Below are 23898 nucleotides of genomic sequence, written 5' to 3'. Positions count from 1 at the left end.
ATCTATGCTGAAAACCCACCTTTTCACTGCTGCTTTTGGATCCTAGCCACTACTCATTTGACCTCCCACTTGTTCCTTCTCACCCAGTACTTCCCTCGCCCTTAATTGTCTTGTCTGTGTTATTTTAGATTGTAAGCTCTATTGAGCAGGGACTGTCTCTCTGTGTCAGGTGTTCAGCACTGCATACATCTGGTAGCACTTTACAAATGCTAATAATAATAATAGGTCAATGGGTGGCAGTAAGGTCTCGGCCAAAATGGACACGCACTGGTCTCAATTTTATCATGTACGTCCATTTTCCATTCTCTTAAAAAAATTAAAAAAAAAGACCTTTTCCTAGATGCATTAAAAAACAGCCCAACGTGCGCCCTTTGGATGCGCTCGCACTACCGCAGGCCACCTTTTACTGTGGCTCAGTAAAAGGGCCCCAGAACGTAGGTCTGACTTTTGGCTCAAACTTGCAGTTCACCTCCCTGCAGGAAGGCGAATTCGGAGGGACCATGGCCTGGGAGGAGTTTCCGTTTATAATTTGAAGAATGAAGTGAATGCATTTAAACTGACCTCAGTCCCAGTGTTTATAAGACTTATATTGCGCCTCAGCCCTACATTCAAAGCCGCTTTTGTGAGATAATCCCACACAGGCAGATACATAACCGGAAGCAGTTAACAGGATGATTGATGTAAGTGGCCGCAGCCTGAGGGGAGCCGGTTCCCGTGCTTGAAGCACCCGCTGCGCTGTAACCCACAAATATTTAAAAGCTGCAGTTCACTCACAGCTATGTCAGGCCAACGTTACCCACGCTCCCAGGCACAGCCTTCTCGGAGCTCGGCGGGAAACATGAACCAAAGGACAGCGGCGGAAAGAACCAGGGCGCGCGCGAGCCAGCTGACAGCGGAAGTGGCGCAGGGCAGAGGCGGGGCCAGGAGCGGGGGGCAAAAGAGCTCTAGCCAACCGCATCAGCGGGAGCAGGCCCCGCAGGGGGCGCGCCACGCCACACAGAAAAAGGCGTCGGGGGCAGGCTCGAGTGAGTGCAGGCCGAAGAGCCCCCGCGACGCGCACGCAGGGAAGCGCGAGGCGGGCAGGGGGCGGGGAAAGGGAGGGGCGCACAGAGGGAAGGCGACGAAGGGTGAGAGGGAGCGAGGGAAGGAGTAGGCGGGGCGTCGGTTGAGAAGTGCAAAGGCGCGCGCGCAGAGTAGAAGGCGGGAGGCGGCGCTCGCGAGATGTCATTAGCGGTAACCTGCTGCAGCACTGTGGCACCGGCACCGTGAAGTGTGTGTCACGGACGTACTCGCCGAGGCAGAGGTGAGGCGTCAAGGACGAGTGCGTGTGAGGGAGCGCGCGGGCCGGGAGTCCGGGAGACTTATTCTTTTTCGTCGCTTCCTCAGAGGCGGCGATTCCAGCCGAGGCCGCGGCGGCCATGGCTCCGATCGGCAGCGGCGGGACGGACCGGGCCACGATCACGAGCCGCATCCGGGGTCTCGTGGACGCCAACCGCGTGATGATCTTCAGCAAGAAGACGTGTCCGTACTGTAAGAAGGTGCGTCGGGGCTCAGCGCCCCGGGGGTTGGGGACCGACCGGTCACCGTGTGAGGCGGCCACCGCCTCTTCTCGGTCCCTTTTCCATGACATTCGCATTCCCTCCGCGTTTCCCTGACTTGCCCCAATGGCCTCGTTACCCTGCTTCTCGCCTGCTGCTCTTCATCTCTATTTCATGTGTAGATTTCCAAATAGAGACGCTTTATCGTGTGTTCAGCTCCAGCAGATTAACTTAGGCTAACTATTTGGGCAGCCTGGACAAAAACTAAGCCAAACTACAGTAAGAGAGGTTTTATTTATCTTTATTACCCTGTTGCCAGCAGGATAAATTGCTTAGGAGGTAATAAAATGACCCAGGGCAGAGGATGTAAACACCAAAGCTTTGGCTAACCACTAAAGTGTTTGTTCCTTGGATCAGGACATACATTCTTCCTCATTCTGACCTGGATACGGAAATTTAAGATGATTCGCATGTTATATTAATGTGATGATGGAAAGGGAGGAAGTAGTGAAGTAATCGAAGACTGAGCAGGCCAGTTTACGTCTGATGGGACAGAAAACTGTCAATTATTCCAAATTGGCAAAGCTTTATTTCTATTTAAGCCTGCAATACTTTTTTGCTTTCTTCACATTTGTTTGCATCTGTTATAGTGGTTACAACAAGAGCATGAATAGGGGGCCTGTTGTGTTGTGCTTTTGCTTGTGGATACTGTGAGGTCCTGTGATATGTGCTGATAGGCTTTTTTTTTTTTTTTTTTAATCTGTTTTCATTTGCTCTTAGCTTTGGCTTTTTACCTGCTTTTTCTGGTTGGACTTCATGAAGGATATATTAGCACAGGAAAGCTAATTGAGAATTGTTTTAAGTTACATAAAAACTTTTTTTTTAATTGAGGCATTTTTCAGTTAACCTTACTTTCAGCCTGTGACTTTAACTAATCTAATCTGAGATTTGTAGACCATGCTACTCCCAGCATGAAGTTCAAGACGGTGAACAAAGCAAAATGACTCGCAAAACACGAGAAGCTACATAAAAACTACTACTTAACATTTCTAAAGCGCTACTAGGGTTACGCAGTGCTGTACAGTTTAATATAGAAGGACGGTCCCTGCTCAAGGAGCTTACAATCTAAAGGACAAATGTACAGTCAGTCAAATTGGGGCAGTCTAGATTTCTTGAATGGGTATAAAGGTTAGGTGCCAAAAGCAACATTGAAGAGGTGGGCTTTGAGCAAAGATTTGAAGATGGGTAGGGAGGGGGCTTGGCTTACGGGCTCAGGAAGTTTATTCCAAGCATAGGGTGAGGCGAGGCAGAAAGGGCGGAGCCTGGAGCTGGCGGTGGTGGAGAAGGGTACTGAGAGGAGGGATTTGTCCTGTGAGCGGAGGTTTCAGGTGGGAACGTAAGGGGAGATGAGGGTAGAGAGGTAGTGAGGGGCTGCAGACTGAGTGCATTTGTAGGTAAGAAGGAGAAGCTTGAACTGAATGCGGTATCTGATCGGGAGCCAGTGAAGTGACCTGAGGAGAAGGGTGATATGAGCATATCGGTCCAGGCGGAATATAAGACGTGCAGCAGAGTTCTGAATGGATTGAAGGGGGGATAGATGGTTAAGTGGGAGGCCATTGAGGAGTAGGTTGCAGTAGTCGAAGCGAGAGGTAATGAGAGAGTGGATGAGAGTTCGGGTGGTGTGCTCAGAGAGGAAAGGGCAAATTTTGCTGATGTTTAAGAGAAAGAAGCGACAGGTCTTGGTTATCTGCTGGATATGCGCAGAGGAGGAGAGGAAGGAGTCGAAGATGACTCCGAGGTTACGGGCAGATGAGACGGGGAGGATGAGGGTGTTATCGACTGAGATAGAGAGTGGAGGAAGAGGAGAAGTGGGTTTTGGTGGAAAGACGATAAGCTCGGTCTTGGCCATGTTCAGTTTCAGTTATAGTTTGTCAAATACAAATGATTTCAATTTCTTTCTCAATTACATACAGTTTAGCTCAGAGCGAGTACACTGAGCAAGTGCATTCCACATTGTAACAGCTCAAAAATAAAACAGCCTCAAAATGATGCTTCAATCAAACACCATTACATGCAAACTTTACTGTAATAGTGAGAGATCAACCCTGGCCTGAAACTGAGAGGGTTTTTTTTTCCCTCTTAAGCAAAATTCTGTTTACAAGTGCTAAATGCAATAGCACTGCTAGCTTTTACCACTACACAGAGGAGACAGTATATGTTCTATGGAGCTTATGATTTCACATAACCATTTGGTTAACAGCAGAATGACTTGGAACTTGGAAGAAGTTATTGATGATTCATTCTTAAAATGCTGAGTAGTCTGGTGCAGGACAGTTACTTCAGTCAAGGGTTGCTTTTGGTGCTAACCTTTGCCTTTTACTCTTAGTCTTATAGGCTGCCTTGTCCATGCCTTGTAAGCAATCTGGTCAGTTACACTGTAATAAACATGCAAAAACTTTTGAGTGAGTGAACTCGGAAGAGCAACCTTTCCAAGATGTTAAATCGGCAGTTCTGTGCCGCTGTTACTTACCAGCTTAGATGTTTTGTTTTACAAATGACTGACCATGGCATACTTGTTAGGTTTCTTACTTTGATATATAAGCCATCTTACATTTTATTGGTTTGAAAAGAGCTGTTGGGGAGCATTCACAAAATTATTCTTATTGCTGTAGATACAGCTTTTTCTTTGATTCCTGCTCATTTTAGAGGAATAGTCACTTTTTTATTCTCTCTTGAGATGAGCCTTTTCCCAGAGTATCCAGTCAAACTGGATCCTGTTTTAACCACCTCTCTGGTTTTATGCACAGTCATTGTGACATTTCTTTAAAAACAAACTAGTTTCCTTCAGTGCCATCACAAGTGTGCCCTTGGGTGCCCAGTAGGTGGGGCTTAATAACACTGGCAACTTTTCCACAGTTAGTATTTGTTTTTGTTTGCAATGCATTTTTGTGATAGTGTAAGAAAACATTGTTTATGGCTAAAAATATGACTCTTTGATTTAGATTTATTTAATTCTTAGATCTGAGCTTAATATGAGTTTTCACTCTGTCTATTTGCCTGTCCCAGATGTCTTACAGTTTATGGTTTGTCCTTTTGTGCCTGTAGGAAAATGTTCACCAAATAACTTAATTAGGGACATGTTTATGCTCCGGGGGGCATCAATGGGAAGCTTAGTTTTCCAATTTCCTAAGGTCTTCTGCAGTTATTCACAATTTGCATGTGTTCTAACAACTTTGAATAGTTCTGTGTCATCTTCAAATTTTATCACCTCACTTGTTCCGATTTCCATATAATTTATAAATATGTTAAATAGCACCAGTCCCAGTACAGATCCCTGCTGCACTCCACAGTTCACCCTCCTCCATTGAGAAAAATGAGCATTTAATTCTACCCTCTGTTTCATGTCCAATACCCAGTGTACCTGGATGTAACTTACCTTGAGCTACTACTGAAAAAGGTGTGAGCAAAATCCGAATAAATAAAATAAACAATAACAATTCCTAATCCATAACAGAACTTTGCCTCCTATCCCATGACTCTTTTCTCAGGAGTCTCTCATGAGGAACTTTGTCAAAAGCTTTCTGAAAATCTAGATACATAACTCGCCTTTATCCACATGTTTATTCATGCCTTCAAAGAAATGAAGCAATTTGGTAAGGCAAGACTTCCCTTGTCTGAACCCATTATACCATATTTTTCTGTGTTCTGTAGTTTTATTCTTTATAATAGTTTCCACTATTTTGCCCAGCACTGAAGTCAGGCTTACCAGTCTATAATTTCCTGGATCAAGCCCTAGAACCCTTTTTAAAAATTGGTGTTACATTGGTCACCCTCCAATTTTCAGGTACTATGGACGTTTTAACGACAGGTTACAGATCACTAACAGCAGATCAGCAAGTTCATGTTTAAGTTCTTCCAGTACCCTAGGGTGCATGCCAGGTGATTTGCATATGTCGATTTGTCTCAGTTCGTCTTCCAGATTCATTGTGATTTTCTTCTTCCACATCGTCACCCTTGTAAGAGATTTCCCTGTACCGGTAAGCCTGCCTTACATCTTCTGTAAAGACAGAAGCAAAGAATTTTTAGTTTATCCGCTATTGCCAAGTCCTCCCTGAGTGCCTCTTTGCTCCTTTATGACCTAATTGGTCCCTCAAGGCTTTCTGCTTCTGATGTACCTGAAAATGTTGTTGTGAGTTTTTTTGCTTCTGGTTAACTATACAGTATCGGTCTCCATTTGGAAATCTACCTAAACATAAAATAAAGGTTACAAGCAAAATTAATCATGTAAATTATAATAACCTTATTGACTTATTTGCTAATGCTTATGCTCCCTTTCTAGGTCAAAGCAAGACATAACATGGCTGGCAAGTACAAGTAAATTTTAGAATTGATTCGATTCACTGTATTTTCCAGCAGTGTAATCTCTCATCTGAACATGAAGAGCTTGTTAAGCTAGTCCAAACATTTAGTCCAATAAAAACAGAATTACTTATGCATATAATGTTCTTCTAGTCCACTTAAATGCAAGAAAATAAAGATTAACTCAATCATACTGCTTTTACCTGTAAATGAGACAAAATAAGAAACGTGACCAATAAAGATTTAGTAAAGTGCATTTCTTGGATGGTTACTGATTTCACATATGTAGACCCCTATCTATCCATGAGGACATATTGGTGGTGGTCAGCACCACCTAGCTAGGCAGCCTCTGTAGTACACAGGTCTTCATATCCAAATTAAAAGTGCCTGTCATGCTTTTGAAATATACTAAAAATTTGACATGTGCTTGCTAGTACATATTTGCAGTGTATTATATGATAGCTTTCAATTTTTAGCTTCTTGCAAAGCTGCTGTTCTTATCTATGTTGTAACTTCTTCCTTTTTTTTTTTTTTACTAGGTGAAGGACCTCTTTAGTAGCCTAAATATAGAATTTTATGCATTGGAGCTTGATGAGTCTGGTAAGAGAATTTGCTTTCTATGGAGAGTTCATGCTCATTGCTTTCAGTTCAGTAGAGCCAAGTGATACCTCAACGCATACTCAGTAGCTCAGTAGATGAGTCATTTTATCATAGCTTGTTCAGTGTTGTACTGTTATTTACCACAGACCACCAAAATGTTCCTCAAGAAATCCACAAAAATCGTCAGGGAGATGTGGGTACATAAAATGAGCATGATGAGAGAGGGGAACCAAACGGGTAGGGGAGAAAAAGGAAAAGTAGAAAATGTTCTCCATGGCTCTTAAATTTTGGCTGATGCCAAGGTTTGCTATGTGTGTGTGTATATATATGTATATATGTGTATATATTTTATTTATTGCATTTGTACCCCACATTATCCCACCTTTTTGCAGGCTCAATGTGGCTTACAGGGTGTTAATATGATATATTCATTGCATAATCTTAGATACAGTCGGTAATAAACTGGAGGTAGAAAAGGAATTAGTTAGGAGGTGTTTTAAAGCGTTTGGGTGGTATACGGAGTAATTTGTTTCATCAAGGATTATTTTTGTAGGCCTTGTTGAAGAGAGATGTCTTCATAGATTTGCGAAAGCTGGTTAAGTTGTCCGTGGTTTTCAGGGTCATGGGTAGTGCATTCCATAACTGTGTGCTTTTGTACGCAAAGGTAGTAGCGTATGCCTGTTTGTATTTAATTCCTTTACAGCTGGGGAAGTTCAAATTGAGGAATTTGCGGGCTGATCTTCTGGCATTTCTGGGTGGTAAGTCTATTAGATTCAGCATGTAGAGTGCTTGAATGATTTTGTATACGGTCGTGCAGATCTTGAACTCAATTCGTTCCTTGAGCGGGAGCCAGTGCAGTTTCTCTCTTAGGGGCTTTGCGCTTTCGTATTTGGTTTTTCCAAAAATGAGACGGGCTGCGGTGTTCTGGGCTGTTTGGAGTTTTTTAATGGTCTGTTCTTTGCATCCTACGTACAGAACGTTGCAATAGTCCAGGTGACTTATCACTAGTGACTGTACTAGGGTGCGGAAGACGTATCTTGGGAAAAAAAGGTCTTATTCTTTTGAGTTTCAACATCAAGTAGAACATTTTTTTCGTTGTGTTCTTCATATATATATATAATTTCCACCCTTAGAGGACCTAATTGTTCATTAGAAAGATTTGTTTTCAACTAAAACATCAGATGACTTAGGCCCCTTTTACCAAGCTGCAGTGAAAGGGGGCCTATGGTAGCATCGGCACATGTTTCTGACTCTCGCCAAGGCCCCTTTTTCCTGCAGCGGGTAAAAGGCTGTTGTTTGGGTTTTGTTTTTTTTTAAGGAAATGGCCACGCTCTAATCACAGGGATTGGTGTGCAGCTATTTCCAAGGGAAGCCCTTACCTCTACCTATTTAGATGATGGCAAGGGTCCTTCACCAACCCAGCACTGCCCGATTACCACCAGGTAAGCCCCAGCGCTACAAAAATGCTAAATATTTTTGTAGTGCTGTAAATGGCGCATTTGTGGGCTGGGAACTATCACCGACTCCTGTAGTAACCCAGCGGTAGCCCTGATTTAGTGTATGACAAAGCAGCAATAGTTCTGCTGCTCCTTTGTAAGAGAGCCCTTTAATAAATAAGGTGTAAGCATGTTTTGTCATCATCTCTTGACTCCCAAGCATTTGGTTTTGTTTGCTCAGGTGCACCTATTTACTTCTGAATGGTTTGTGGTGAATACAGCAAACTGCGCCCCCCCCCCCCCCCCCCCCATGTAAAGCAGTGGAGCTTTCTAAAAATAACTGCATGACATTTTTGATTTGCTGTTCTTCTTTTATTTTTTGTTTTGCTTTCTCTTAATCCACTGTCTAAATGTTTCATTTTCTGTTTATCCATCATCACAAACTTAGTTTTAAAACAATATACGTATACAAAAAACAAAGCAGAAATAGTACAGTTAAAATTTTATTTATTGGAATTTATTAACTGCCTTTGTGAACAGATTTCACCCAATGTGATATACAAAAGCTCCAGATTAACATAAAACTTTTTGATATAACACTAGTAAAATGACCAAATATAAACATAAAATACATGAGGTAAACTTGGAAATATATCAGTACCATACAAATATTAGCATAATAGTATAGAAGAATGTTCAAATAACATAAATATGATATACAGTTTGTGAGTAAAAATCAGAAAAAACCTATATGATTATGAAACAGATCAGTCTGTTAACATTACAACAGCATCAATGAATAAAGTTTATAATGTGTACACACAAACCGCTTGTATGGTGTGTTTTCGTTTTGGAACAGGTTTCTAGCATAGCTGCTTAAGTCTGTTAATTTTGATTAAGTATCCTGAGTGCATGCCCAAAGCAGATCTAATCGTAGAGCAGATAGACTTGGGAAAGCTACTGCTTATCCCTGGATATATGCAGTCAGGAATGGATCTAGTCTTCAAAGGGATTGGCCACTGTTGGAAACAGGATGCTGAGCTTGACAGTCCTTTGGTCTGACCCACTGAATTTATGTTCTAGGCACCTGTAAGACTGAATGCAAAGGTTTTGTCTGCATGTCAAACTGCTCTTTTAAGCTTGGTAAATTATATCTTAAACTTTTATCACAATTTTCATTTGACTGTTTACTGTAGAGAATTTTGAAAGATAGACTATAACATAGAGTAATGATACCTTACTACTCAATTTTATGATTTACTTTAAAATTAATAATCCAATATCGTAAAGACAATTCTAACTTATCCATTTATTATGGTGTAGCTGGTTGTTTATATAGAGAACATGAAAGCATTAATGTCAGCACATTATCTCCCAAATATAAACTTATTTGTAAATGGCAAAAATTTGATCTTGGAAGTGCTCCTAATCAATCTCACTTAATGTTTATCATTGCTCATATGTTAAGTCTTGTTCTTTCAAATTGTTAATATTTGGTTTTCTAAGCAAATTTGTATTTCATTAGTTGTTTGTTTTTCTAAGCATTCTGTTTAACTTGTATTTGATTGTTATAAAACAATCTCAATTATTCACAAAAGTAGAAATGCTTGAGAGCATAGCTTAAAATGTCTGGATAATCACCAGCTAAGTATAAGGAAAATCTTTATTCATACAAATGAACCAAAAAAATCCTCCATTATATCACAAATAACTGTCAAGGATAACAAAATTCTTACATCCAGCTGACTGAACTGTCAATCCTGTTAATTGCTGGCAGTCTTGCAGTTGTAGCCTGGTGGAGACAGTGAAATTAGGTGATGTCACCCATCCCTCCCATTGGATGGAGTATTCACCAATAGCTTAGAGCAGGGTTGTCCAGCCTCATTCCTCGAGGGCCGCAATCGAGTTTTCAGGATTTCCCCAATGAATATGCATGCGATCTGTTTGCATGTGGTGTCTCTGTATGCAGATAGATCTAATGCATATTCATTGGGGAAATCCTGAAGACCTGGCAAGGGCTTGAGGTTGGACACCCCTGGCTTAGAGACTCTTCCCCTCCCCCGCCGCTCTGAGCATGTATGTTTAGCATCCTTGCAGAGAATCCAAATGGCAGATGGCGTTTAAATGTGAGCAAGTGCGGAGTGATGCATGTGGGAAAGAGGAACCCAGACTTTAGCTGTGTGATGCAAGGTTCCACATTAGGAGTCACTGCTCAGGAAAAGGATCTAGGTGTCATCGTTGATGATACGTTGAAACCCTCTGCTCAGTGTTCAGGGTTGGTTAAGAAAGCAAATAAAATGTTAGGAATTATTAGGAAAGGAATGGAAAACAAAAATAAGAACGTTCTAATGCCTTTGTATCTCTTCATGGTGTGACCGCACCTCAAATACTGTGAGCAATTCTGGTCACCACATCTCAAAAAAGATATAGCAGAATTAGAAAAGGTACAGATAAGGTTGATGAAAATGAGGGGATGGGACGACTTCCCTATGAGGAAAGGCTAAATTGGCTAGGGCTCTTCAGCTTGGAGAAGATGGCTGAGGGAAGATATAATGGAGGTCTATAAAATGAGTGGAGTAGATAGGGAAAGGGTAGATGTTGAATCACTTGTTTACTCTTTCCAAAAATACTAGGAATAGGAGACACACAATGAAGCTACAAAGTAGTAAATTTAAAACAAAATGGATCCATTATTTCTTCACTCAACATATAATTAAACCAAGGAGGTTTTATGATGGACGGCATGAGCCTGTGTAGCCTGTTCTATGGGCTGTAGCCAGTGGGCGGAGCTTGCCACCATATTGTGTGACCCCAAACATTTGCAGACGCTATTGAAGACAGTAGCAAACTTGTGAGGTTATGACTGGCTATGTGTTTGGTTTTTAAATTTGAAAGCTTCCGATATGCAACCTGTGGTGTCTTTATTTTTTTTTTACCTCGAGGGAGGGGGGTCCTGGAGCTGTGAGAGGCTTGCTTTTTTGGGGGGGGCATCTTGACCCCGGGTTTGCTTGTTTGCTATTGTTTTCACTAGCATCTGCAAATGTTTGGGGTCGCCCAATATCACAGGTTTTTGATGTTATGACGTCTCCTGTCATAAAACCTCCTTGAATTAAACTCCAGAATTCCTTGCCAGAGAATGTGGTAAAAGCAGTTAGCTTAACAGAGTTTTAAAAAGGTGTGGATAACTTCCTAAAAGAAAAGCCCCATAACCATTATTAAGATCAACTTGGGGAAAATCCACTGCTTATTTTTAGGATAAGCAGCATAAAATCTGTTTTACTGTTCTGGGATCTGGCTAGGTACTTGTGACCTGAATTGGCCACTGTTGGAGAAACAGGGTACTGGGCTTGATGGACATTTGGTCTGTCCTAGTATGGCAACGCTTATGCTTATGTTCTTATGGGGGTCTCTACACTTCCTGCCTCAATACCAAGTGTGTGTATCTGACAGTATGCTCCTTGGTTAGTCAGTATGTCTATTTCCAGCAGGCAGTGAACAGTGAGTCGCAATCTTCTGGTTTCTTCTGTGTTGTGGCTCCTGTTAGTTCAGTAGAGCCTTGGGGTGCTTAGGCTAAGCAGTGTAGGCTTTAGGGGGTATACCTGGTGTGCCAGGTCCCTCCCCTCCACCCCACCCTATCCTGCTACTTTCTCCTTCCTTAGAGTTTATTTTAAAAAAAAGAGAGAGAGAGGATTACAGCATCTTTTCCTGCTGATGTGACTACTTGGATGTTGGAAGGGTTGACTCTGCTGCTACCAGAATCTGGGTCAGAGTGGCAAGTCAGAACTTGTTCCTCAAGACTTGGTGAGTGTTCCTTCAAATTTTTGTCCCTCTTCAGCTTCACAGTTTCACTTCCGTTTCTTTGCAATTGCTGCAAAGCCTTGTCAGCCATTGTCTTCCTGTGCTGAGTAATTGAGGCCTACCTCTCCTCAGCTGATGTTATCCAACGCAGTTTTACAGGCTCCCACAGCCGTTTTAAATCAGCGTGATTCAGCTCGTGCGGCTGTGGGATCAAGGTTGTCTCTTCAAACTGAGCATATTTCTGAACCTTATACGTTCCGGGGCCTCTGGATCCATTTTCTCCAACATTTGTTCTTTCAGTTCATCAAGCCTACATTCTGCAAAAGTCTCCTCAGCATACATACTCTTCTGCCTGTCTCTCTCAGCCACAGTTGAAGGTTTCTGGGTTCTTGTTAGCTGCTTAGCCTCTTCAATTGGATTCTGCGAGTGAAGGGAGATGTTTGGAACATGTCTCTGAGGCATGCTCTTTGACTCCTCCATCTCCCACTCAGTCTGAATCAAGCTTGGCAGTAGCTTTCCTACCTTCCATTTTCTTTTTCCTAAGGGAATTGAGGAGAGAGAGAGATTTTTTCTGATGCGGAGGATGTTCGTACAGCTGTTAATTCCTCCTTGGAGGAAAAAAAAAAAGTTAACTTCCTTTATTGCTATGGCTCTGGAGGGTCAGAATGTTTATAGTCTAGTCACTCAGTCTCTGCTCCTGGGATGGCTAGCATACTGGAAGCTGCCTAAAGCATTGCTTGCTACATGAGTCTATTCACATGCTCATTTTGGCTCAGTGGACCACAAAGCAAATAGAGAGGGTGATACAGTATACACGAAAAGCATACAAAGAAAAAAAAAAGCACAACTGGGCCTTCAAGACTGAAACAACAGGAGTCCTTTATTGAGATAAGACCCGACACGGGCCATGTTTCGGCGTCAACAACACCTGCCTGAGGGGTCTATTAATAAAACACATACAATACATAATAACTTAATCAGAATAGGAATAAATCCAAATGTGGAATTTGAAAGATAAAAACAGGATGTTGACTCCAAAGAAAGGAAGTTGGTTCAGGTTGTCGTGGGCAGGGGTGTCAGCATTACAGTGGTGTGATGTGGGCTGGTTCCAAAACGTCAGAGATCCTCAGAGTAGGAAAAGCACTCAATTTTTATGGTGTGACTCTACATCCTGCTGCTCCTCCAGCCACAGTGACTGGTTGGCTGAGACACCAGTCTCAGATGAAGTATCTGTTTTCCAAGTTCTGTACCAACACTCCCATTATCGGGCCCTCCCATTTGGCCTTTTTGCAAAATATTTGGTGGTAACAGCTCACCCACAAGATCATGTTTGAAGGCCTTCACTTCTGGAGACCCAGGCCTCAGTTTGCATGACCAAACCTCTCATCCACACTCTTGGTTTTCTCATCGACAAGAAATCGCACCTCTCTCTGGCACAGGCTCTAAATCTGAGCTGTGTGAAAGTATAATTAAATCTGATGTCTTGACAGCATTTGTAGCATCTACACTGTCATATGAAGAGCAGGTCATTGTGCTTGACGTGTTGGAACGTGAAAAAATGAACAAAAAGCCTCAGACAGGTTTAAGGTAAGTTTTTTTTTGTTTGTTTGTTTGTTTTTTGTTTTTTTTCAGTTGTTACACTTTGTTCACTGCATTTATCTGTTATGTGAATTTGCACATTGTATTGACAGTTATTTGGTGCTTAAATTCTGAATTGGTATTGGAGTTTTTTGGGACCTATGACAATATTTGGAATCCATAGAAACACTATATTTACTGGTGAGGTCACTTTTCTCCAATTTGATTATTGGTATTTGAAAAATATTAAAAATCAGAAATTGTTAAATTATTGAATATTTCACATCAAAAGGAAAAATTGAAGGCGGACTTTTAAAAAAAGTTAAAATGTATGTTTTTCAGGGTATTTTCCCCACTCCTAGATATTTTGGTAGCCCTTATTTTCTCAGTATTATTCCAGCCCTGCTGATTACACTGAAAGCTGACATGTACTCTGATTTTTCACAAATTCTGATATTACATAGGTTGTATAAAGGACAGTGATCTGTGTAGGCTATCTGATCCAAAAGGAAATTAAGAAACGAAGAGGGTCTTTTACAAAGGCATGCTAAACGCTAGTGACACCAATATATTCCTATGGGTGTGTCTCACGTTTAACGCGTGCTAAAAACGCTAGTTCGTCTTAGTAAAAGGATGCACTTAGAATAAGTTTGTAATAAAATGCTTATCCATAACTGTATGGAATCCCTTGTGAAACATAAGGATGGTCACACTAGTTCAGATCAAAGGTAATTAAGCCCAGTATCGTGTTTGCGGCAGAGGCTAATCTAGGTCACTAATATCTAGCAGGATCCCACAAAGAGTTCACATATTGCTTACCCCCAGGTCTACCTTAACTTTTCATGAACTTTTTCTTCCAGGAATTTGTCCAAACTTTTCTCTCAATAATAAAAAAAAAAATCTAGCTGTGCTAACTGGGTTTCAGACACTACTTATCTCATGAAAAAATATGTTTTGTTTTAAATGTACAACTTTATAACTTCATGTCCTAAATTTTGCAAGCTGCATATGTAACGGATGTTTTTGCATTTTTCTTTTTTTTTTTTCAAAGAGACCGGATCCCATTTTCAGGAAGTGCTGTTTGAGATGACAGGACAGAAGACTGTCCCCAATGTCTTTGTGAACAAAACTCATGTGGGTGGAAGCGATAAGACCACACAGGTGAACATTCTTTTCTTATGGGCATTGCTTGAAATATTGTAACCTCTACCTAGTGTCTTGGTATTACCTCACTGAGCGGTACCTATTGTCTGTGGGCTTGATAGGCCATAAACCTGTGAATTTCACCGCACAGGTGCATGCTAGATATCCAGGAGCACTGATAGAGGGGGAGAATTCTTAGAAGGCTGGTGGAAAAAGAAAAATGGATGAATAAGGAACATCTTTCTCCATCAGTGGAATATGTTCTTGTTATAATAAAGAGCCCTTTTACAAAGTAGTAGTAAAGAGCCCTTTTACAAAGTAGTAGTAGAGCTACCACCGCATGCCAAGTCAAGACTACCGCAGGAGTCTGGCAGTAGGTAGTTCCACCCCCAGCACACACCATTTTTGTAGTGCTAGGGCTTACCCGGTGGTAAATCAGACAGCGCTGCACATTGCCCATTTACCGCCGGGTTAGCACAGGAGCCCTTACCGTCAGGCTCCTCCCAGAAATGTCTGCGCGCCAATCCCTGTGATTAGTTCGCGGCCATTTCCTTTAAAAATTAAAAAATCCTTTTACCCGCTGTGGTAAAAGGGTGCCTTAACACACATCAAAAACACGCGCCATTACCACAGGCCTCCTTTTATCGCAGCTTGATAAGCTAATTTTGTTTATAGTTCTTTAGGTGTTCTCTGTGTTGTATCAAATGCATTTTGCATACTAAAATACATTTTACAAAAAAAATTTATAACAAATAAATAGAAAGGCAGCCAACATGTTCCAATAATGTAAAACGGTTCCATCTGGCCACCTTTCATATCCCTCCGAGGCTACAAATTCTTGACACTTCCATTACTCCAGTTATCTCAGTCATTGTTGACAATCACTTGTCTTTTATTCCTTGGTATTACTGAACTCTTTTCCTCCACTTTAATTTTATATATAATTTATTTTATATTTTTAATATGGCTGCTAATAAGAGATGACTAATTGAATATCAGATGGAAAGTAAGACTTATGTTAAACTCTGCCATCCTTTTTAGAATGTTGAATTAGCTTTGACTTAATTTTGATCTAGTATGTGGTGTGTGTGTGTGTGTGTGTGTAAATTGTTGAGGATGTGTATTGCCTCCTTGTTGGGCTTTCAGTAGCTAGAACGGTGATTTAGCGAATCTTTGGAAAGAAATGATTTAAAAGGTTTGAAAGGATATAGCGAAGGATTACTAGTTTGATACTGTGAATGTAGTTTTACCTTACTTTTCCATCTAGGAAGCCTCCCTCTCCTTTCTGCTAATTGGCAGCAGCAGGTATGTAGCCACGGGTGGGTCTGGGCCCATCCAGTTTTGTCCCAGGTCCAACCAGCAACAGCAGCCAGTCTGACTTGCAAAACCCAAAAAACAGCTGTTCTTAAGTGCCGGTTTTTAGCAGACCATCAGATACAGATGACACTCCCTCCTAACCTTGTTCCGCTGCTGCTGCCGTGATGTGCATCATACAATTCAAAGGGTCACTGGCATGTAAGAATCGCTGCTGCTGCTGCCAACTCACCCGGAAGCCTTCCTTCTGCCCATGTCTTACCTCCCAACTCTGATGCAACTTCCTATTTACTGCTTGAGAGGAATGTGGTAGATAGCAAGCTTCCAGGTCAGCCAGCAGCAGCAATTCTTACATGCTGCCAGCGACCCTTTGAAAGATGCTGTGGGGGAGGGGAGTAGGAGAGAGGGAAAATTGTTGGGCATGGGGGTGTAGAGAGGCATACTGCATAGGAGGGGTGAAGGACGAGAGGTAGAAATTTACCTGGGAGGGGAGGAGGAGATGCTGCATAGGGGAGAGAGGGAGAAATGTTGGAAAATGTGTTAGTGGTGGGGAGGGAAAGATGGAGAGATGCAGTGGAGGGGAGAGAAATGGTGGCTAATGGGAGAGAGGGAAAAGGAAGGGAGTGGTGTTGGACATGAGGGGAGAGGAGGAAAATGTTGAATCAAGGGGCAGAAGGAAGTGAGGGAGAGATGCTGAACTATGGAGGGAGGAGAAGAGAAATGCTGAACCATGGGCGGAGGAGGCAGGAGGGAAGAGAGGAGGGCCAAGAAGATGCAGGAAGGTTGGAGTGGAAGGAAGAGGGAGCTGTGAGGATGGGGAGGAGAGAGGGAGCAAATGCTGGGGGAGACACTGGGGAATGGTGGAACCATGCAAGAGAGGTGGGAGGGAGGTGGCAAGGAAACGAATGAGAGGAGGACACTGATTACAGGGGGTACAAATATGGTAATGGGGAGTAGACTGAAGATGGGAGGGAATTGGAAGGCTGGGGAATGGGTGAAAGGAGATGGCAATTTGATAAGTATCTGAAAAGTAAAAAGAAGGAAAGGGGATGAAATCCTGAGTGAACAGAGGCAGAAAAGAAAAAACGAGGAAAGGGCTAAAATGGAAAGATCAATATATCAGAGGCAAGTGTAGTGAGGGAATGGAGCAAAAGTGGGGAAAAAATCAGATGGACAACAGCCACTTGAAGAATTAGCAGAAGACAGGAAAGTGGAAAAGAGAAACTGGAACCAACATGATGGGTGGGGGGGGGGAGTCCAGACAACAAAAGTAGAAAAGGCTTTATTTTATTATTGTATTCGCTGAAATGTTAGCTTGGGAAATGTGTATAGCAGATGCATTTTTATTGTGTTCAGCAGAAAAGGAAATATCATTTCTGTTTTTATTTCTCCACTGTTGCAGTGCATGCCGAGGTTCCCAGTTCAGTTTTTGTCTACATATTTTTATTTCTAATTTTAAATCCCTTGTTTTGTATTTGGTGAGGGTCTGGCTGTGATTTGTAATGGCAGGTGGGGAGAGGTTATCAGGGGGGATGGAGCCTTCCTTAATTTCTGCCCAAGCCCCCCCTCCCCCCCTTAAGCTGAGGACCTCCTCTGAAGGCGGCCAAAGTTCTCTTGTCAGATGGTTGCAGCATCCTTGAGCCATCAACAACTTTAACGTGTGTGGGGTGCCAGCATTAGTGACTCAAGGAGTTGCTGTAGCTGCCTGCCTGCCAAGCTTGGTAAAAGGGAGTTCTGGTCGACTTCAAGGGAAGTCTGCAGCTGACAGAGCTTGGGGATCCTCATCAGTTAAAGTATTTATATTTTGAGTTGGGAAGTGCCAGGTGGAGGGTGGGAGCATTGCAGAATGAAATATTTTTTTGCCCACCCAGAATTGGCTGTCCGGCTATGCCGGATAACTTTTCACCCAGAATATAGAAGCACTTCAGACAGTGGATTTATCAAGTACAAAAGCATAGTTAGCAAGTAGTTTAACTTTGTCATAAGGTTTGTCACAGCTCTTCTCTCATAGCCTAAGTTTTTCAACTTGCGATGCATTGTTCTTTATCCATATTGGGTTTTAGAGAAATTTGCAACACTTTGTATCTTGGAAGCATATTAATCCAAGAATTAGTAAATCACACACACTCACAAGATGGTATAGAGGGTATTAAATCTAGGTAATAAAGAGAATTCATGGAAGCCTGGGATAACTAGAGGATGCATCACTGTGAAGAAGGCACAGGCAGCTCCTTGTGACTCTGGGCAAGTCACTTAACCCTCCATTGCCCCAGGTACAAATAAGAACCTGTATATAATATGTAAGCCGCATTGAGCCTGCCATGAGTGGGAAAGCGCGGGGTACAAATGTTAAAAAAAAAAAAAAAAAAAAAATGAGAGGTAAATTGGAGGTCATCTAAGGTTTATGGCATTATAGCAAGAAAGAAATTGTGCAGACTGGATGGAGCTTAACTCTCATCTTCGTATTCTGTTTCTATATTTGCATCTCCACAGAAGAGAGCTGTAGAATGCCTAGAAAATGCACATGTACTATACTTACCAAGTAGTCATAAGGGTAGCCTTTTTGCACTGTAAAACAAGCAAGTAGTGGCAGTTAGTACAAATGTATTAGGGGTAGTTGTATTGTCAGGCAAGTGAACTTGCATCTAAATTATAACTTACTGCCTAAATTTGCTTTGCAGAGAATATCAAGTCCAATCTTTAGTAGGAGTTTTGCTGATTAAACTCTTGAATTGGCATGCAAAAATCAGAGACAGTGATAAAAATAGTTGCCGCTGTCTCTCCCCAGCCCCACCCCCACATGTTCCAGATCCTGAAAACAAAATTGACTTATTTCATGGTATTGATTTACATTTAACAGTTGTATGTAATAGAGTGACATTTATTTGATGGAATTGCTTTCAGGCCCACCAGAGTGGTTTGCTGCAGAAGCTCTTGGGTGAAGGCATAAAGGCATATGACTATGATCTTATCATCGTGGGTGGTGGCTCTGGTGGTCTTGCGTGTTCAAAGGTATGACAATTCATTTACCTTTGTGGTTGTACTGCTTTGTGGTTCTTTTGAAAATGTTATTGATGAGAATTAACCTGAAGTTTCAAAATCAGCCTAGCACGATGGACATTTTTACCTAGTTGGCTGGGTGAGCTCTTTGTGGCCGTCTCTCTTGTTTCCAACCCAACAGAAGTTAGAACTATACAAAAAAGATTGTGAATGTCTGGAAGCAAAATAGCTCTCTGAAGTTTGACAAAATGGGACAAAACTTGGCATGTGAGGAAAAGCTGGTAATGACACATCAAATAAAAAATGGGCCAAATCAGATAGAAGGTTCCAGAGGAATAAGCCCCACAGAAATATGGTTCTGTTCACACATAGGAGGAGGAGTTCCATCTCTGTAGCAGACAGCAAAGCATAGCAGTGAAAGGAGTTGCTTCTTCCAAACTGCCTTTCCCTGTTCTCTACTGTTCCATTCCTGTAAAAATCCCCCCCCCCCCCCCACAACATTACACATTCAGAGCACAGACACACTACTGCATTTTAAGGTATTCACATTTATTTAGATGTTTGTTTTTTTTTTATTCTACTGTGAAATTCTTATTGAATTGTACTATTTTCTTACTGATTGCTGTGCTTACTGCCAACTATTATCTGTTGCCTTGGGCGGGGCCGGATTGAGGCACTGGCCCAAAATTTAAGGGAGGTCTGATGTGCTCAGGATTCGAGGTTAGAATAGATTTTTAAACTTCCACATTAGAAGCTAGAAGGATGGCTAAAGAGTCTGGGTGTTTTTCGGAGTTCAGAAACTATCTGTATTTCTCCAGTAATCCTTCTTGTGCTTGGCCAACCCTGTCTGTTTTCAGGGTAACCTTTTTGGATGACAACACCGCAAGTGTGCCCCATCACCCTGCTGTCTGCAAGAAAACACTTGTTAGGTTAACAGCATTGCTATTTGGATACCGGCTACACGGATTTGTCTATATTTGCAGTAACTGACACAGTAAACTTAGTGATTGGTACCCAGGATACTGAAAACATTTCAATATGGGTTACTGTTGAGCTAAAGCTTACTAGGTACATCAGGTTTGTAAGGAAGCTTCTTTAATATACTGTCAACTGTGATAATTGTTTGAAAGTAAAAACAAAATGGATGGAGGTGATGTAGTATAAGATCTTAAATGGAAATGTTCCTGATCGATTTTTATTGAAATACAATGAAGCAGATTTAACTGTTCTTTGTTTATCAGGAGGCAGCTTCATTTGGAAAGAAAGTCATGGTGTTGGATTACGTCGTACCAACACCTTTGGGTGCCTCATGGGGTAAGCTTCATAAGTACACTTTAAAAATTCTTGTATTGGCTTTACAGATTTTGATGCTTTTGTTTTTGTAATTGTCAACATGAGTTATCCTGATGAGCAGTACAAGTGGCTCTCATACTCTCTCTTTTGTACTGGGAAATGAACTGTAGGGATTCTGCATGTGGTAGAGTGAAAACAGCTGCAATTCAAGGAGTTAACTGAGTTTAGAGTCAACTGCCAGATCCTCAAAACCACCATTTCCCGGAACTTCTTTTCTGAGATTCATTATGGGTCATATGGTCTATGGAGTGGTTCCTCAGGCCAATTTGGTTTTTTTTTGTTTTTTTTTTGTTATTTTAGGGCTTGGAGGTACCTGTGTAAATGTAGGCTGTATTCCAAAAAAGCTGATGCATCAAGCAGCACTTCTAGGCCAAGCACTGAAAGACTCAACAAAGTTTGGATGGGAATATCAAGAACAAGGTGAATTTTTAGTGACTTGATTTGTTATAGTATCACAGTAAGGGAACAGATCTACCTGTGCATATTGAGAGGTAAAAAAAAATACCCAGTTCTATGTTTTGTATTGTTATGTTTACCCCTGTAGGGCTAAATTCTATATAGCACGCCTAAAAAAATCGGCGCTGGAATGAAAATGCCTAAGCGTATTCTATAAAGTACGCCTAAATTTCCGCATGGTTTATAGAGTACACCGAGCGCCCTTTTAACGTGATTAAATTTACTTGCAAGTGTGTTCTATAACAATGTGCAGAAATGCCCATGACTTGCTCATTCCGCATCATGGCCAAGCCCCCTTTTTAACTATGTGACTTAGAGTTTAGGCACATCACGTTATACAATACGCTTAGACAGCTGTGTGTGTGTGTACATTTTAATTGTTAGTGTCCGTGTTCATTGGCAATTATTGGCGTTGATTGGCTTAACTAATTAAGTTGCATGCACAAATATAGAATACGACTGTATTTGCATGCGCAACTTTAGTCGCACTATATAGAATCCGGGGATTAATGCTCAATATAAAGCTTGTGTGTGGTTTTTAGTTTTTTGGCAGAAAAGGTGAGCGGGGGCGCTTGTGACCTTAGGACTATGTGTCCTACAGTGAAGAAAGTTACCTGCCTTATTTTGTAGTTCTTGATGTGAAAGCAGTGTAAAGCATGTGCACCATATTCCCTCAAGACTTTTGCCTTGGGACAAGAGTAAATACTTTAGTGAATGAGATTAAGGGACCGCGGGAAGTAGCCAGGCTGTCTCCTGCAGTCAGTGCTGGACCCGGATATTCAATGCCGGGCCAAACTTAGCCTGCTCTGCAGTGAAAATCACTGGCTAGCTGGTTATATCACACCAAGTGGGTCGTCGCCAGTGTTTTTAGAAGAATTTTGAATAAACGTTGATTTGAACACCATCTGTGAGAAGTTTTGTTACTCTGCTCCTTTTGCTTGGTGCTCTTTTTCCAGTAGAGTATTTTGCCTTCCGTTTATGACTAGCCAGTTATATCGTGCAGCTATTTTTATCCAGTGCTGAATATTGCCGAAATGCGAAAATGTTGTTTTGGCGGTCAAACTGTTTTAAAATATCGAGCGGTAACTCTTTTAAAGTAAGTCCTTTGTTTCATATGCCTTTATTCAGGTATAGAGGATGAAATGTGACCTTTCTGTTTTCCCATTATCTAGTTCAGCACAACTGGAGCACCATGAAAGATAAAATTCAGGATTATATAAGCTCTCTGAATTGGGGTTACAGGGTAGCCCTGCGAGATAAAAGCATTAAATATGAAAATTCTTATGGAGAATTTGTTGAACCACACAAAATAAAGGTATGTAATTACCATAGCAATGTTTTACAAGGAGTCCTTTTCCTGTCATTATTTTTTTTCTAGTTACTGGAATTTGTGAGCAGCCGTAATACAAAAGCAGAGATAACAGAAAATGAAGCCACAGAGTTGCATGCAATTTGTGAGGACATGACTCACTAGCCCGAGCCAGTCTGGTTATTTGTTTGCTTGACTTTGAAGCCAGTGCAGTAAGTGTGCTGGGCTTTGCTGACCAGCTCAGTTTGTACAATTTTTTTTTTCACCCTTGTAGAAATAAGCTAGCTGTGCAGAGCCTTGGGTAGACATTAGCACACCATACATACCTTTAAATCCATGCTAACAAAGCTGTTAGCTTGTCTGCACAGAAGACAGGAAAGCTGAGCGCAACACTGGGGCTTCAACACAACGTCTGAGGAGGAGAAAAAGATTAGCCCATTCTTACATAAGAACATAAAAATAGCCACACTAAGTCAGACCAATGGTCCATCTAGCCCAGTATTCTGTTTCCAACACCGTCCAAGCCAGGTCACAAGTACCTGGCAGAATCCCAAATAGTTGCCAGCTTAAGGACTAGCAACGTTTTCCCAGATTCCATGCTAATCTTTGCAGAAATATGTATTTTTTAAAATTATTTAAAATTTTTTTTATTAAAATTGCAAATACAAAACGGAAAATGTACAACATACTTTATCACAGATGTTTGTTCCTCACACAGTCCATTTTACCCAAAACCCACCTCATACAAAGCGCCATAACATATAGACAATATAAAAAAAATGAGAATACTGGATTGAAGGTTTGGACTCCTTTGTGATGGATAGATGATGGGGGGGGGGGGGGCGGGAGGGTTATAACTCAGCCAATACTTATACATATACTTCATGCAAAATATAATATTGCATTGAACGTGTGAATACCTGTACGTAAAATAATGCAGTGCAATATATGCTAATAGGTTTTTTTTTTTCTTTGTTTGTTTTATGTTCACAAGACATAGGTGTTTGCACTAGTAGCAACTATGTGCATATCTTGGGGGGGGCTCTCCCACGATGGTGCACATCTTTGTGCTTGTGCTCTTTGCTTACAGAATTGAGGAGCAGAATTTTTGTGATGCGGTTACTTTCTATTATAGCCCCTTTGCTGTTGCATGACAGAAAAGCTGAAAATAGGAAATTGGTGCAGTGACATAGACTAGCAAGTAGGCTTTGTGTAAACATGTCTGAAAGATTGAATTACATTTATTGTCACACAGACATCTAACTCAAGTCACTTAACGTTAGTTTTTTACTACTTGTATGGTTTTCATGATGCTAGAAGACATACAATGCAGTTTGAAACAAGAGGACTCAAATACTGAAAACTGTAATGAAGAGTTAGCCATTGCAGATATTGCTACCAGTCAAAGCTGGAAAAGTTCTTAGATGCCTGAAATTGGTATTTGATGTCGACCTGTGGACTCAGCCCAGGAGAAGCAGTTGTTGATTTAGAGGGCTTGGACTAAGCAGAGCTTAGCATTTCTGTGGGAGGCTTAGGAGCTTGAGGCTGCTCCCTACCAGTACAGAAGAGAGACTGGTGAAAATAAAGTAAAATTGCACAGGAAAAATGTAGAACCAAAAATGGAGACAAAATTTAAAAGAAAAAAGAGAGAGAAACTTAGACAAAGCAAGAGATCAAAAATAGATATGTTGAAAGATTTAAAGTAAATTACAAGGATATAGTTTAGTGCTGGTGTTTTGAGTTTTGTTTTTAAATATTTTTCTACCCCGATACACGTCCTTACTCATGTCTCTCTAAATGGTTGTATTGCACCACATTAACTGGCACTAGAAATCTCTAAATCAGGGCTTTATTTCTAGGAACATGGCCTGAAATAAGGGTCTGCCTCTTCTCAGACTCCAGAGCAGCATGGATGTTTTGTTCCACTCCATCCCTTCCAAGCAACCTGCAGGGAAGGGGGGGGGGGTTGAGCTTGGAGCAGAGCAGCAGACATCCACTCTACTCTGTCAGCCCC

The 23898-nt window shown here is 41.5% G+C and overlaps 1 protein-coding gene across 4 annotated transcripts in view; it reads left to right on the top strand.

Annotated features, from left to right (window-relative positions):
- Window positions 1–1185: 1185 nt before the first annotated feature.
- Window positions 1186–23898, top strand: part of TXNRD3 (thioredoxin reductase 3) — a 54839-nt gene continuing 32126 nt past the window's right edge. The window contains exons 1-8 of one of the 4 annotated variants that reach the window (XM_030205724.1): window positions 1186–1303; window positions 1387–1538; window positions 6437–6497; window positions 14361–14470; window positions 18671–18778; window positions 20008–20080; window positions 20420–20539; window positions 21748–21890. In XM_030205724.1, the coding sequence (XP_030061584.1) occupies window positions 1419–1538; window positions 6437–6497; window positions 14361–14470; window positions 18671–18778; window positions 20008–20080; window positions 20420–20539; window positions 21748–21890 (735 nt within the window). In that variant the 5' untranslated portion in view covers window positions 1186–1303; window positions 1387–1418. Of the gene's footprint in view, window positions 1539–1738; window positions 1818–6436; window positions 6498–14360; window positions 14471–18670; window positions 18779–20007; window positions 20081–20419; window positions 20540–21747; window positions 21891–23898 lie in introns of those variants that run through there. The other 3 variants (XM_030205723.1, XM_030205726.1, XM_030205727.1) reach the window with 3 other exon arrangements.

This window comes from Microcaecilia unicolor, chromosome 6 (genome assembly GCF_901765095.1).
Source record: "Microcaecilia unicolor chromosome 6, aMicUni1.1, whole genome shotgun sequence".
Classification (NCBI taxonomy): Eukaryota; Metazoa; Chordata; class Amphibia; order Gymnophiona; family Siphonopidae; genus Microcaecilia; species Microcaecilia unicolor.
The sequence above is the reverse complement of the archived record's forward strand: the minus strand, read 5'-3'. Positions and strand labels throughout refer to the sequence as shown.